This window comes from Mesitornis unicolor, unplaced genomic scaffold, assembly GCF_000695765.1.
Source record: "Mesitornis unicolor isolate BGI_N332 unplaced genomic scaffold, ASM69576v1 scaffold50373, whole genome shotgun sequence".
NCBI classification, from domain to species: domain Eukaryota; kingdom Metazoa; phylum Chordata; class Aves; order Mesitornithiformes; family Mesitornithidae; genus Mesitornis; species Mesitornis unicolor.
Genome location: NW_010176436.1, coordinates 16,505 through 29,919, shown reverse-complemented (window position 1 = coordinate 29,919; position 13,415 = coordinate 16,505). Strand labels below are relative to the sequence as shown.

Below are 13,415 nucleotides of genomic sequence, written 5' to 3'. Positions count from 1 at the left end.
AACTATTACTTATTGAACAGTGTGTGCTTGCCTTTGCAGCTGAGAAAAGACAAATACCCGCTCCAGAGAAAACACTGGCCACAAAACTCTTTCTGCCGTAGCTCTTTTTAGTCTAAAAGCTGGGTTTGAGAACCTGATAAGTGATGGGCTTTTATTTTTTTGGTACGAGTTAACGAAAATTGTCAGGGTTGCTTAACGTTCCTGTGATACAGAGTTCTTCCTGTAGGGTCTGATTACACCTTTCACGACACCGAGTTTCTCCAGTCCAAGTTGCATGTATTACAGCTCGCCAATCGCAGTGTCTGTGCTAATGATCACTGGAGGTGGTGTCTCATTGCACCACCTTTGTTTAGTGGCTGCTGAAGGGATTGGCTGCTGGAGGAATTGGCTGCTTTCAGCCTATTCCTTAAAAAAGAGCTCTTTCGTGAAAACTGCCATTTACTGACCTGCCAGAGGATGAGCAAGTTTCAGCGCAAACTTTCTTTTGCTTCAGGAACGACGATCAGTTGGTTGGAGCCGAAGATATCTCTGGCAAACCACTTCAAAAATGGAGCAGCTCAGAATTTCCCAGCAGAGGTAAACAAGCCAGCATCTGTCAGAGAGGAGCAGTGCATTGCGGAGCCCTGCCAGCTAACAAGGGTAAGGTAATGTGAACATCCCGTTTCTGTGGGGAGTTGTTTTGAGGAATATCTGTAAATGTTTCAGTCGTACTACGTGACAATGATTTAAAGAAGAAGAATTCTCACGATTTTTGATTAGCTGTGTTGCGGAAATGAGTGCAGTTGCAGTAAATGAAACTTTCTAATTGCTTCTGCAGTAATTTTTGCTGCTTTCTGTAAGTAGCTGTCAGGTGGAGGGAGCCAACTGGGCTGGTAATGCAAGGTGTTGAAATAGGCGGTGTTCTCTTGCATTTTCATCAAAAACAACTAGAAATTGAAATGCCAAAAACCTGACTGGAATTCATCGCGCTCTCAAAACAGGCCCAAGAAGAACTGCCTAAGCAGACAAAAGACAGAATTACTGGTCTCCAGCTGTTAAATCTCCCCATCTTTCTTTTCTAGCTCTTGCTGCGTCTGTTTTTCTTTAATCTGAGCAACTCTCATCACTTGACTTCAAGATGACTTAATGTATTTGAAATACCGCTACAGTCTGTATCATTATAACTGTCAAAATTGACTTGAAATGGAAAATACTAATGTAAAAAATCAGCAGGGATTATGATAACACATTTTCCTAATTGAGCTAGAAAAAGTCATAATTACATTCTCTTTATACGAGTTGGTTGCACACAGTTGTTTTGATGAGACTGTATCACTGTGAAAAGATAATGTGCTGTTGTATATCTCTGCAATAGCACTGTGCTCTCTTATAGTAAAATCAAGTTGGAAAAGATTTTTTTCAATTACTGTAGTTTATAGATATATTTTTAAATAGATCTGAGTATTTGCTACTAAGTTAAGAAAATGAAACAAACCAGGAGCTTTCAAATAAATCACTTAATTCTTTCTTCCTTCTAATAATTAAGTGAGATAAAGTTCAAGTGCTTAATGTGTATCACTGTATTTGGGATATGACTGGTCGTATTGCTCTGCTTCGATATTTTTAACTCTTAATTATGACAGCAGAACAGTGTAGCATCCTTAGAAGGGAATCACCTGTGTCACATTGTGGTTTTCATCAGTTTGAGCTCTGTGTGAGGGCTTGGGCCCCTGCGTTTGATGGCTGAGTGTTCACAAATTTGCTCTGAGCTGGGACAGCTGCTCCAGGATGAAGGGCTTTGCTTAGGCAGCCCCATATCGCTGCCCTCCTGTGCCATTCGGTGCCTCTTCCCCCTGCAGCTGCCTCCCTGCAGCTGTTTGCAGCTGGAGGTGCTGCTTGACTTTCTGCTTGCAGGGTGGTGATTGTTAAAACGGTGCCAATATAACTTGTGCTAGTCTGGGTGCTTTAGTTGTACTAAGACAACCAAAATGTGGCGTGTGTAGTTTTTTTGTTGCTGTTTTTATGAAACTACTCCAAGTTACTTTTCCTTTTTAATTTACTGTTACATATTGGCCCTAGCAGCAACACTGATAGTGCCTGTGAAGACTTGCCCATAGATAATGATAATTGCTTGTCATCAGGCATGACAGTAAGCAGGTAACTAGGAACTACCACTTGCTACAGCCTTTGGAGTAATGATGGCAACACAGGAGAGCCTAAAGTTGTGTGGAGGTGGAGGGGTGTTACTTTTTCCATTGACCCATTTAAGAAATGGTGAGAAATCTTAGCCTGAATCCTCTAGGTGAAATCTGCACTGAGTTATCTTACTATCCCTTTGAATCCTTTGACTGTTTTTTATTTTGAGGGGTAGATACCCTTGTGTAGCTCTCTGCAGGGGTTTGTTTAGTCTTTCTTTTTGTTCCATATATGGATAGTTAAATACAATATGAAGTTCTTTTTTGATACTGTCTGGCCAGTCACATCTTTGAGCTGATGTTTATGGCTCTTATCCCAGGAACCTGAAGAAATAAATCCAGATGAGGAGCTGGAGGATATCTGTGATGATAAAGACGACGACCTAGGAGCGGTGGAAGAACAGCGCAGCGTTATCTTGCATCTCTTGTCTCAGCTGAAACTTGGCATGGACTTAACGAGAGTAAGTAACTGAAGTGTGAAAGTGGCTGCAGTAACAGTGAAGTGTCATTTTAAACTCCTGTATTTAACAATATTGAGTTTAATATGAATTTGTGGTCTGTAGTAACTTCAGGTCCTAAGATCCGATGTCCCAGGACATCGCAGGTTTTAATTGAAATGTGCTGAGGGAGGGGATTTTCCTTAATGCAACTGGCCATATCTTTTCTATAATAATCTCTTTGTATTTTCTTCTGTGTTTTTGTTGGCTTTCCTGTAGTGGCTGGCTTTCTTTCCTGTGTTTGCACCTTACTCTTTCCGAGCTACAGCCTTCTCTTATTTTTGTCTTTCTGCTACACTTGTATTCATGCTGTTTCTGAAAAGAAATTTATTTTGATTTCCCATTTTGTATCCTCAGATGTCTGCTTACGCCTCTCTGTCCTATTCTCATTTTCATGTTTGCTCACAGCTGTAGCAAGCAGGAACAAAGTAATACTGGAGAGAAGTGGGTTTGACACTTCAGTGCAGCTCTCAAAGGCAAGCAGATTTGAAAAATTAATGCTCAGTTGCTGCTAGACAGCTTGGGAAAAATTTGTTTGCTAGCAGCTTATGTTCAGTTCACTCCTGTAAAGACTTCTCATCATAAGCCATAGATACCTTAAAAGCAAAAATCGATTTTACAGTGGCATGGAATGAGGAGAGCACCCTCTTCCTTGGAATTACGGATGATAGGTTTTTTTTTTTAAGCTGTGGTTTTTGATCACTACCTATTCTTGGCCACTAGAAACACTTGTATTGTGGAGCTTACATTTCACAATTTGGAAAAACAGATGGTGTGCTTCCTGTGGGCCAAACTTAAACCCCTGCTGCTTAATCAGGAATTCATTAAGTCATTAGTTCACTTATATTGAAGATTCGCTTTGGTCTATCTTTTTCTCTTAGTGGGAACAAATTATCGAGTCTGTCTTCTAGTTGTGACTCCTGGCTGTGTGTGTACAGTTGTCTTTAGCTCAGAGCAGGCAAAGCGTTGAAATGTGACAAGCTGGACTTCAAAATGGGTAATTGGAAGAAGTTAGAATTGCATTTAATTTAAATATCAGGGGACTGAAATGAAGAACAACTTTAATATTTCACATTCACGTTGCAACAACATAGCAAGGTTATTCAGCTGAACTTCTGCATCTGCTGAGAGTCTTATGTCTGTGCTCTGCCTCTTTGGTGCTGATTTCAATGGCTGTCGTGATCTCACGGTTGCGACACCCTGTGCTGCTCTTCAGGACAGTTAATTATGTGATGATAGTTGCCGCTACAGGGGAGGAAAAGACTAATGATAACCACAGCATCTTACTCTACAGTATTGCTCTTGGCCCACCAAAGGACAGGACTGCTGGTTTTAATAGTGGTGACTATAACTGGGAAAGTGTAAGACCCTCTACTCAGAGGTACAGGATCCAACGCTGTGTTATTTCTCATGGGTGCTTGTCCTAGTTGCTGTGGTGAGAGGCTGCTTGCTTTTCTCTCCATTAGACAAAACTTTTCCTAACTTCTGCTCTGAACCTTCCTTGCTATAGTTTGAGCTCCTTCCTGCTTGTGATCTCCTCCATGGACATGCAGAACACATTATTTCTTTGTAGGTCTTACATGGTTTTTTTGTTTGTTTGGTTTGGTTTGGGTTTTTTTGAGGAATGCTCAGTCTCTTTCTACTTTTCTAGTCCTAATAGTACTTATCAGGCCCTTTTCTCCTTGTAAATGGCTTTTCTCAAACCTCTGGTCACTGAATTTTGCTCAAGTCTTAGAAGAGGGACAAGAAAGTCCACTTTGAAAGTGTGGTGTCCAAAGCGGGACAGAATCCTCCACCTGAGAACTTCCCTTATAAAAATGTCTGTCTCTTTGTTTTACTTACCAGAGCCTTCTGGGTTTTCTTCTATTTCAGGTGGTTCTTCCCACTTTTATTTTGGAGAAGCGATCGTTGTTGGAGATGTACGCAGACTTCATGTCCCATCCAGATCTCTTCATTGCAATCACAAATGGCACCAGCCCCGAGGAGAGGATGATCCGCTTCGTTGAGTATTATCTCACCTCGTTCCATGAAGGTCGCAAAGGAGCTATTGCAAAGAAACCATACAATCCAATCATCGGGGAGACCTTTCACTGCTCCTGGAGGATGCCGAAGAGCGAAGTCGCCACTGATGCTGGCAGTAACAACTCTGCTCACTCCCCCTCAGAGCAAGTAACTCTGTCTGAAGATCTGGAAGGCCAAACAGAGCCGGACTACTATACAGTAAAGTTTGTAGCCGAGCAAGTGTCCCACCATCCTCCTGTCTCAGGGTTTTACGCTGAATGTGTAGAGAGAAAGATGTGTGTCAATGCCCATGTCTGGACAAAAAGTAAATTCTTAGGAATGTCGATAGGAGTGACGATGGTTGGTGAGGGTAAGTGCAACTTCTGTCCTTTCTTAATTTTAAAAAGGTGTTGAAGTATTAATTTGAGAGGAAATTTGATGTTGTATGCCCCTGGCAGACATACGGATGAATGCTGCTCAGTAGTTTTCTTTCAAGGACTTTGCAGAATTTTGCTTGCAGAGGTGTCAGCTGCTATTGTGGGTTTTCAGATTTCTTTTTGTACGGGCTTTTGTTTTTCCTTTAATCTTTGATCTGTGAACTTTAATAGACAGTCTTTCAGTGATTTCTTACTTTACTGTTTGCAAAGTACAGAAGATAGTACAAGTCCTCATTACAAAAAACAAATTTTCATATAGGGGAAAAAAAACCAGAAAGGTTTATGCTTTGCCAAAAATCAGGATTATATCTGAAAAGAAAACTTTGACTTTTACACTAAAGGACAGTTACTGTAATTGGAAGCATTCATAAACATGAGTTTACAGAATCAGGCAAACTGATTTCCATCAAACATTTATTAAATAGAAGTGTTGTTCAATTTGCATTTATTGCACTTATGTATGTTACTATGCAAGTTTTAACTTTCACTACAGAAATTGGATCCTTTAGGGACAGAGAAGGGTAACTGCCCTTAAACTGTAATGTCCCGTTAGTGCTCAGATCTACTGTGAGAGATCAGACAGCCGTTCCCACTCTGTGCCCCAGTAACTGGGAACTCCAGGCGCTCGCGTGTGAACTGCGTACGTGATGGGAATGTGCATGGCAGGGGGTGTGGAAGGCACATCTTGATGCTCTGGCTGTACCAGGTCGTTTCTGAAGTTAATATCTCCTCTAGGGCATTTCTCAAATTGTGTCATAACTTTTCAGAATTTCTCATGTCTTTCATACTTAGATCAGACACAGTGGTAATATGCTACAGAGGCACGGCTCGATGCAGGCAGCAGTCAGTTCTCAGGCTATGTTCTTGTAATGGTGAGAGGTAGGTCTTGAGGTTTGGTTTTATAGGAATAAAACAAACCCATACATCTTAAAACCCAAAGAAAGTTCTAGTTTTTATGAGATTCTTGACATTTATTGCCAAAGATACTGTCAGGAAATAGTTGGGTTTATCTTGGCAGAGAGGTGTGGTAGGAAGGTCTCTGCCACCTGCTTCAGTTAGGGCAGGGTGTATTATAGGGAGGGAAAACAGAGCAGGAATATTGGCCTTCCTCAGAACCTGCGGTTCAGGATATTCATTCATTATTTGCTTTTGGCAGCATAAATCTTGTGTAGCTGTTCTCCAGAACCATCAATAAGAGTGACCAGCCCTTTTACCTACTACTGAAAAGTATGTTATGCAGCACAATATTGTACTTTGTGTAGCAGTGTTATTAGGTTGAATGTCTTTTCCCAAAGGAAACATAAATCCATGTTACTTAAGTTAGTAATTTCAGGAAAATGTTTATCTAGAATCTGTAACAAATTTCAATTTCATGGTCGTTCTTTTGATGTTTTTTTGTGTGTGTGTGAGGGGCTATGAGGAAAAGCAGTCAGATGTAGTGTTGGCTGTTTCAATAACTTGTTTGGCGTTTTCTAAAGTGGTGCTGATTTGGGGGTTCTTGTATTTCTTCACACAGGTCTCCTAAGCCTCCTGGAGCATGGGGAGGAATACACCTTCTCTCTGCCCTGTGCGTACGCCCGGTCAATTTTAACTGTTCCCTGGGTAGAGCTGGGAGGAAAAGTCAACATTAACTGTGCGAAGACTGGGTATTCCGCAAGTATTAACTTTCACACCAAGCCCTTCTACGGTGGCAAATTGCATCGGTGAGAACACTTCTGTTTTAACGTGTAATCCACACTCTAGAACTGCAGTAGCTGTGTAACTCCCCTGTTCTGTGTGTGCTGAATAATACTGATTTCATTTGATTTGATAGTCTGAGAAAATGCTTTTCCTGTTCATGAACATTGTGCTTTTAAACAATATCGTAGCTTAGACAACTGCACCCTCAAGGAAAAATCAGGCTGGATTAAGGACAGTAAGGAAATACTATGTTTATCTGACTGTGTTCAAACCACTGGGAAAATAGAGCTTTTGCTCCTGGCTGCCCCAGGGTCTTTGAGTTCTACTAGAAGCTGGTTTGCTTTTTGTTTGAAATGAGGTTGATCGTGATATCTTAAAGGGTTACGTGTTGTCTGTGACACGCACTGTAGTGGCACTCCAGGAAACATTAGTAAATAATCATCTGTTACTTACTGGTCTTAGGATTTCTGTATAAGCAACGTAAGACTGTCAAGTTTAAGCAACTTATAGAAAATCTCTAGGTAAAAATCCCTTTTTTAAAAGAAATGGTAATTCTTGCAGTGGTAACTCTTACTGTGTGCATGTTTGAAAACCAACAGGTAATAAATAGAAAGAAGATCCATGGACAATTTGCTTGGAGTTACTTCTGGCAGGTTCTGGGAAGTGTCTGCTCATTTGGTGCAAAAGCTTTTGAAACTCGCCAACATAGATTTTTTTTTTTTAAGGCATTTTATAGCAAAACTGCTGCATGTTAGCCTTGTGCTAATACAGAGACAGTAAATTGAGGAAGGAGAAAATCACGTAGTAGTCACACAGGGAATATCTTATTCCAGAGCATTTTGCTGTTAGCAGTTTTCAGGACAGTGCTTGTTTAAACCTTTCTGGGATTAAATGTGCTAGAGATAATAATGAAATATGTAACAGCCTGGATCATCAGAACTTCTTAAATGTGGGTTGCTCGTACAGGTTGCAAAAAAATCAGCAGTTTCTTCTAAATCACTTTTCCTGAAACAGTAGGGTAAGGCTGTATTTATTGCTTAAACGAAAGAATTAAAAATCAAACAAACCACCAAAACCTCCATCTTGAAGCTCTTTGCCCCAAACATTACTATTCCTGCTTTGATTTTAACTTGCAGCCATAGCTCCCCTGTCCCAATGGCATCAGAGAACTGAAGCTTGCTTGTAGCTCTGTTTCACTTCCAACAATTTAAAATTGATGCATCATGTGGGATTTTTGTTTCCATTGCTTACAGTGTATTTTCCACCTTGCAATAGCTCCTGTTGTGTCATAAAAAATGAACGATAGGATGCGATTTTACTTCAATGATTTCATTTTGGAAACTGATTTATTGTGTTTCTCTCTGACATTAGGCACAGATACAGAGGCTTTTTATAGACAGGTCTGTTCAAGGTACTCTTAACTATTGAAAATTTGACATGGTGGTGATTGGACGTTGCCAAAAGAGTCTCTTGATGGGGGAGCAGTGGCGTTGTCACGGTTACGCAGAGCACAGGCGAGTTGCTATGGCAATGCTATAGATTTTTTAGCAGAGTGACCCTTGTTGTTAGCCCTCAGCTGGATATTGGCTCCATGGTCCTGTGCCTCTTATGCCGGATGAAATGGAGGATGGTGCTAACGAAGAGCTATGCATACATCACTCGTGCCAAGCTGACAAATAAAGGCTAGCAGATTTTTATCACTAACGTTAGTTCAGGCAGATACTATGGTCTGCAGTGCTGGGAATGATTGTGTGTCACAGAACAACGCAACTTGCAGAAATAAGGTTGCAATGACAATGAGCGTAGCAGCTCGTTACTGCACTTGAGTGGTTTAACTTTAAGCTGAGCAGAGACAGTAAATTTGTGTGAGGTGTGGAAGTCACAGGCTGAAAAAGCAGCACTAGATGAAGGCTGCTTGCTTCTTGCCTACTCTTTCAGTTGTTTTCAGAAACTGTTAGGGCTTGTTAACTTCCACAAAAAAAAAAAAAGCTCAATAGTTTAATGTAAATGTGCTCATAGTGCTTCAATGTTGGCCTGTTTTCTTGAATGAATCTTAAATTTTTGTTATAGAAAAACTGTCTGAGCAGCACATACTTAACCTTCTAATAAGGTTAAATTGGGATTGAGCTGCTGGACTGTGCTGTGGCTCCAGTTGCCTCTGACAGGTGCAAGATGTGGCAGAAGCCCTGGCTGCTGCTCCGAGCTGGCGGTGAGCTTTCCCTGCTTGCCCCAGGGATTCCCTGCAGGTCTGGTTTGACTGGTGTCCAGGATCTCTGTACTGGAAAGTCTGGCCTGTGATACTCATGTTGTTTCCTGAGAAATTAACTTCTCTGTTTTGGTGCCAGGCTTTTGGGGAACAGGTGGATGCAGACACAGCTGGAGTGAGCGGTGCATGTGGAAGAGGGGAAGTGGCATCCCTGTGTCCTGCACTCCCTTCTCCGAGCGTGGCACCATGCAGGCAAGGTGGGAGTGCAGAAGTCTGCTTTCTGCCCTTCTCTATGCAGTTGTTCGAAGGAAACAAAAGCAAACCAGTGGCTTGCAAGTTGTTGGCTTGTGAGTGTGAAAGGAGATGTAACCTGTACTTTGTGTAAGTGCTGATGAGCTGCAGGAAGGGGAGCTGCAGAACCGTGTGTTATAGTTTGTCTATGGGTAATTTGGAGATCATGTCCTTTGCAAATACTGCAGCACCTTACAAGTGAGAATGTCTCAAGTCTTGTTTGCAAACCTTTTTGTTTCTTCTTTCTGGGAGACGAGTTCTGTTTGAGGGTAGTAATTTGCTTGCCTAGCTGTGCTTGGTAGGATTGCACTCCTTGATGCAGGATGAAGTGAGTGTCAGGAGGTCTTTGGACAGGTCTTGATGTTTAGAAGAAAAATTTGCATCAGTGTGTGTAATTATTGAGATACTTGAGCATCTGAGCAACACTTTGAGTGAAATATTGCATATTAGAAAGACATTTTTACTGTCTTATTACTGGCAGAGGTTTCTGTGGAAGAGTCAGGAAGGAAAAGCAATTCTCCTGACTCCTAGTGTCCTACCTTGCTTTCTGCCCTTCTGTGTCTGCTGCTTATGTGAGCAACACAAAAATGAGACCACCTACACACAGAGAGCACAGAGATGTGAGATAAGTGCCAGCAGGCAGTAAAATTAATTTTTAGTAGATAGTTTACTTTTTTAAGTGTGAACTACACATCTGATGTGGTGTTTCAGGTGGAAATGATCAACTGCTTATTACATGTCCTGTGTTAGTTTCTTTTTCATTTTCAATTCCTTTAAAAGGTTTGAAAATAGTTTAAGCTGAAGTAAAAATGGAGTTTCCTGGGTAACATGCGGAGAACTGTAGAGCAATGAGTAAAAGTCACTTTGCTCTTTGAGCTTCTCTGCACAAATGCGACTGAAGTAGCGAACTTTTTTCAAGACAGTGTGCCAAGCTTGCAAACTCATTGAGAATGAAGTTGAGAGATAATGCAAGGAATAGTCCTCAGGTGTCTTCAACCATGGCCTTTTAAAAATAAAATTTGCTTTCCCAGAGTCACAGGTGAAGTGAAGCAGAACACGATGAACACAGTGGTGTGCAGAGTACAAGGGGAGTGGAACAGTGTGCTCGAGTTCACCTACAGCAACGGGGAGACAAAGTACGTGGACTTGACAAAGCTGGCTGTGACGAGGAAACGAGTCCGGCCTCTGGAGAAACAAGGACCGTTTGAATCTAGGTAGAGTACGTGTTTTCTGTTGTCTGACCCTTTTTGACCTCAGCAGTCTGGTGAATGCCTGAGGAAAACCTGCAGATGTAGATATTATCTGTGGACGGTGCTTAGCAGCAGTGGTCTTAATTCTGTATTTTTTTTGAAAACAAAACCCAAGTGCATAATAAAAAGTGCCAAAAACCAAGTGCAGGCACGTGGTTATTTATCTTGTCTCTTTTATTCATGAACAGAGTTGTCTTATGTGTTCATAAAGTTCCTGCTAGAAGAGACCTTCCCTATTTGTTTTGGTTTTAACCATGAGCTGCACAGAAGGGCAAGGGAAAAGGGAGGTCCTCACCAGAAGCTGCTTGTTGAATAGCACTTCCATAGCAACTTTAAAGGGTATACAAACAGACATTAGATTGGCAACTAATTGCTAGTGTAGCTATAAAACTTGGCCCTGAGCTCTTCCACCTGGGCTGCACCATCAGGTTGGTTTGTCATGCGTAAGTGGAGGGAGTGCTGCTGCTCTGAAAGAGCTGCATGCAGTGATGCTGTAGTTCGAGCTGCAGGCTGGGAAAGCTTCTGAAAACTGAAGTTAACGATTTGTTTTGTAGGAGGCTGTGGCAGCATGTAACGGAGTCTCTGCGGGATGGAGACATCGATAAGGCTACAGAGCACAAGCGAGCCCTTGAAGAACAACAGAGGAATGAAGAGAGGCTTCGTGCTGAAACAGAAACACCTTGGTGCACTAAATACTTCCTTAAAGAAGTAAGTTCCCAAGATTAGCTCTTGCTGAAGGCTGAGTTTATAGTTTAGCTCCACAGGAGTAAGCTAACATAAGCGCTCCCAAACATGTAAAGGTGTGACTTTACTCTTCACTTCCCAAATGCTTTGGTTTGGCGATTCCCTTGCAACAAAATGTTCAGTTTCTTACACTGTGTGCTTCCTTGTGGTACATGGAAAACAGCTTTACATGTAAACGTGTGAGTAGACTAACAGTAAATACCTGAAGAAAATAATCAGTAGTACTAATTTTGCTTATGTTGTGTACATGTGACATGAAGATATTACTGTTAGCAAGAAGGAACAGGAGTTCATTCTCAGCTTGGAACTTTTTGTTTCTTACATGTTCTGTTTTGGATGGAGCTTACTTGTTCAGTGGTTTAACCTGTATTTCAACAATAGTAGTAGTGATAATGTAGTAAGCCTTTCAACAAGGTGAGGTGCAGACTGCTCGGGAAGACTGGGGGCTGCTGGTGTGATAACTTTGAAACAGACTTTCTTGTGATCCAGATGATGAGACCCTGCTTGTGTAGAGAGCTTCGAGCTCCGGGCAAGAAGGGAGGACTCAACTGAAATTTACGCTATAATAGTTTAGATTTCCTTGTAGTGAAAGCTTTATCTGTTAACCTGTGGTAATATAACTCCCCTTCCTCCTTCTTCCCCTATGTATGGTCTAGCAAGGGTTTAAAACACAGGCTAAAAAGTTGGGGTTTTTTTCTTGGTGGTTTTTTTTTCAGATTTGTTTTTTAAAGTTCAGGACTGTCTGTTAGCTCTGAAGTTTTTTGTTGTCTAAAGCTGTGTTAGTATGATTAGTTCAGATTTAAGTATTTGTTTTGTTAGTATCTAGATTTAGAAGAGGTTGCTAATCTGAGATACATAACTATTCAAAAAATGTTTAAATGTAATTCTGAGCTACTTTATTTCCAGGTAAGCAGTTGGGCTGCGTTAGAGCTGATACTCCTGGGTAGCTGCCTTGCTGCTGGCTGCTTGTTTGGATTTTTAAAATAATCTGGGTTGAGTGGCTTTCCATCTGGGTTAATGACAAGTGATTCCCAGAGAGCGCCGTGAGAGTCCATACTGGAGCAGTCTCAGAAACCTGCAGTGCTGAGCTCTGTGTCTTAATCTGTGGGAGGTATAAGCTGTGTCCCTCTGGTTTTCACAGCTATCAGTCTAATAGTCATGTGAAGGGAATTCTCCTGGGACAGTGAGAATATTATAACCATATTTTCTCTTACAATTGCAGGGAGATGGCTGGGTTTATCACAAACCCCTCTGGAAAACAGTCTCTGCTGCACAACCTCAGCAAACAGACGCTAACTAGAAAAGCTGCATTAAGATGAGTTTTCTGATTTTCCTTTCCTTTTCCTCTGTCTCTCAAAACACAGTAACCACACCGAGTGTCCCCTTTTTATGTAATTGTGAAAGTTTAAATGAGCGTAAAAGAAATAAATATACTAGGGCACTTTAAAGCTATTAAGAAAAAAAAAATCAAAGTTGTAGATACAAACTTGCCAGGTACATTCAACCAACTTGTTTTTTGTATGATCCAAGAGATTTTATCTGAATTGTGTAAGATTCTTCTAAGTAGATTGCAAAAGCTGCCTAAGAGAAGAGGAGCTGTTGGATTTTTGGAGTGACATGGGAACGTTTTTCAGAATCTGCATCAAGCTCTTTAATAACTGAAACCTGCTCAGTACCCGTGTAGACAACAGCAACAGAAAATTGCTGCTTTTATGCCCAGTGATGATCCTTTCTGGCGAAAACTGGAGGGGTGTTTGGAAGATGTGCCTGGAATCAGTGTTAAGAAACAACTGGATCGTGATGACTTTTTTCTTCAGAGAGAACGCGTGCATGCATCAGAGGAATTTGGGATATGTGTAGAGACTACCTTTCTTTTTTATGGATTTATAAAAGCTATTAGAATTGTAACCATGGAGAAATTTTTCCTCTGAAACGTTTTAATATACTTGAAATAATTGACTTGAATTGGAAAAGTAATTTGAACACTTTTCGACTCCTAATTTTATTAAATCTGAGTGACTTTTTCTCATGTTATAATGTAATGAGGTTTGGCCTTTTTTTCCCTCCTCCACCTTCCCTTCCCAAGGACTAAGGCTTTCAAAATGAACAGAAAACGTACCATTTTGAATTTAAAT

General features: G+C 41.1%; 1 protein-coding gene across 1 annotated transcript; it reads left to right on the top strand.

Annotated features, from left to right (window-relative positions):
• The first annotated feature begins 456 nt into the window (after nt 1-456).
• Nucleotides 457-12,824, top strand: LOC104538497 (oxysterol-binding protein-related protein 11-like). Its single transcript, XM_010181724.1, has 7 exons — nt 457-639; nt 2,495-2,635; nt 4,544-5,042; nt 6,626-6,812; nt 10,318-10,500; nt 11,091-11,244; nt 12,503-12,824. Exons 1-7 carry the CDS (start codon nt 457-459, stop codon nt 12,578-12,580), a joined length of 1,425 nt encoding a protein of 474 aa, XP_010180026.1. The 3' UTR covers nt 12,581-12,824.
• The last annotated feature ends 591 nt before the right edge of the window (nt 12,825-13,415 follow it).

Excerpts from the sequence above, each read along its gene's own strand:
- LOC104538497 (XM_010181724.1), top strand. The coding sequence starts at position 457 with ATGAGCAAGTTTCAGCGCAAACTTTCTTTTGCTTCAGGAACGACGATC. Across the intron at positions 640-2,494 it reads AGCCCTGCCAGCTAACAAGG|GAACCTGAAGAAATAAATCC; the intron begins GTAAGGTAATGT and ends CTCTTATCCCAG. Across the intron at positions 10,501-11,090 it reads CAAGGACCGTTTGAATCTAG|GAGGCTGTGGCAGCATGTAA; the intron begins GTAGAGTACGTG and ends TTTGTTTTGTAG.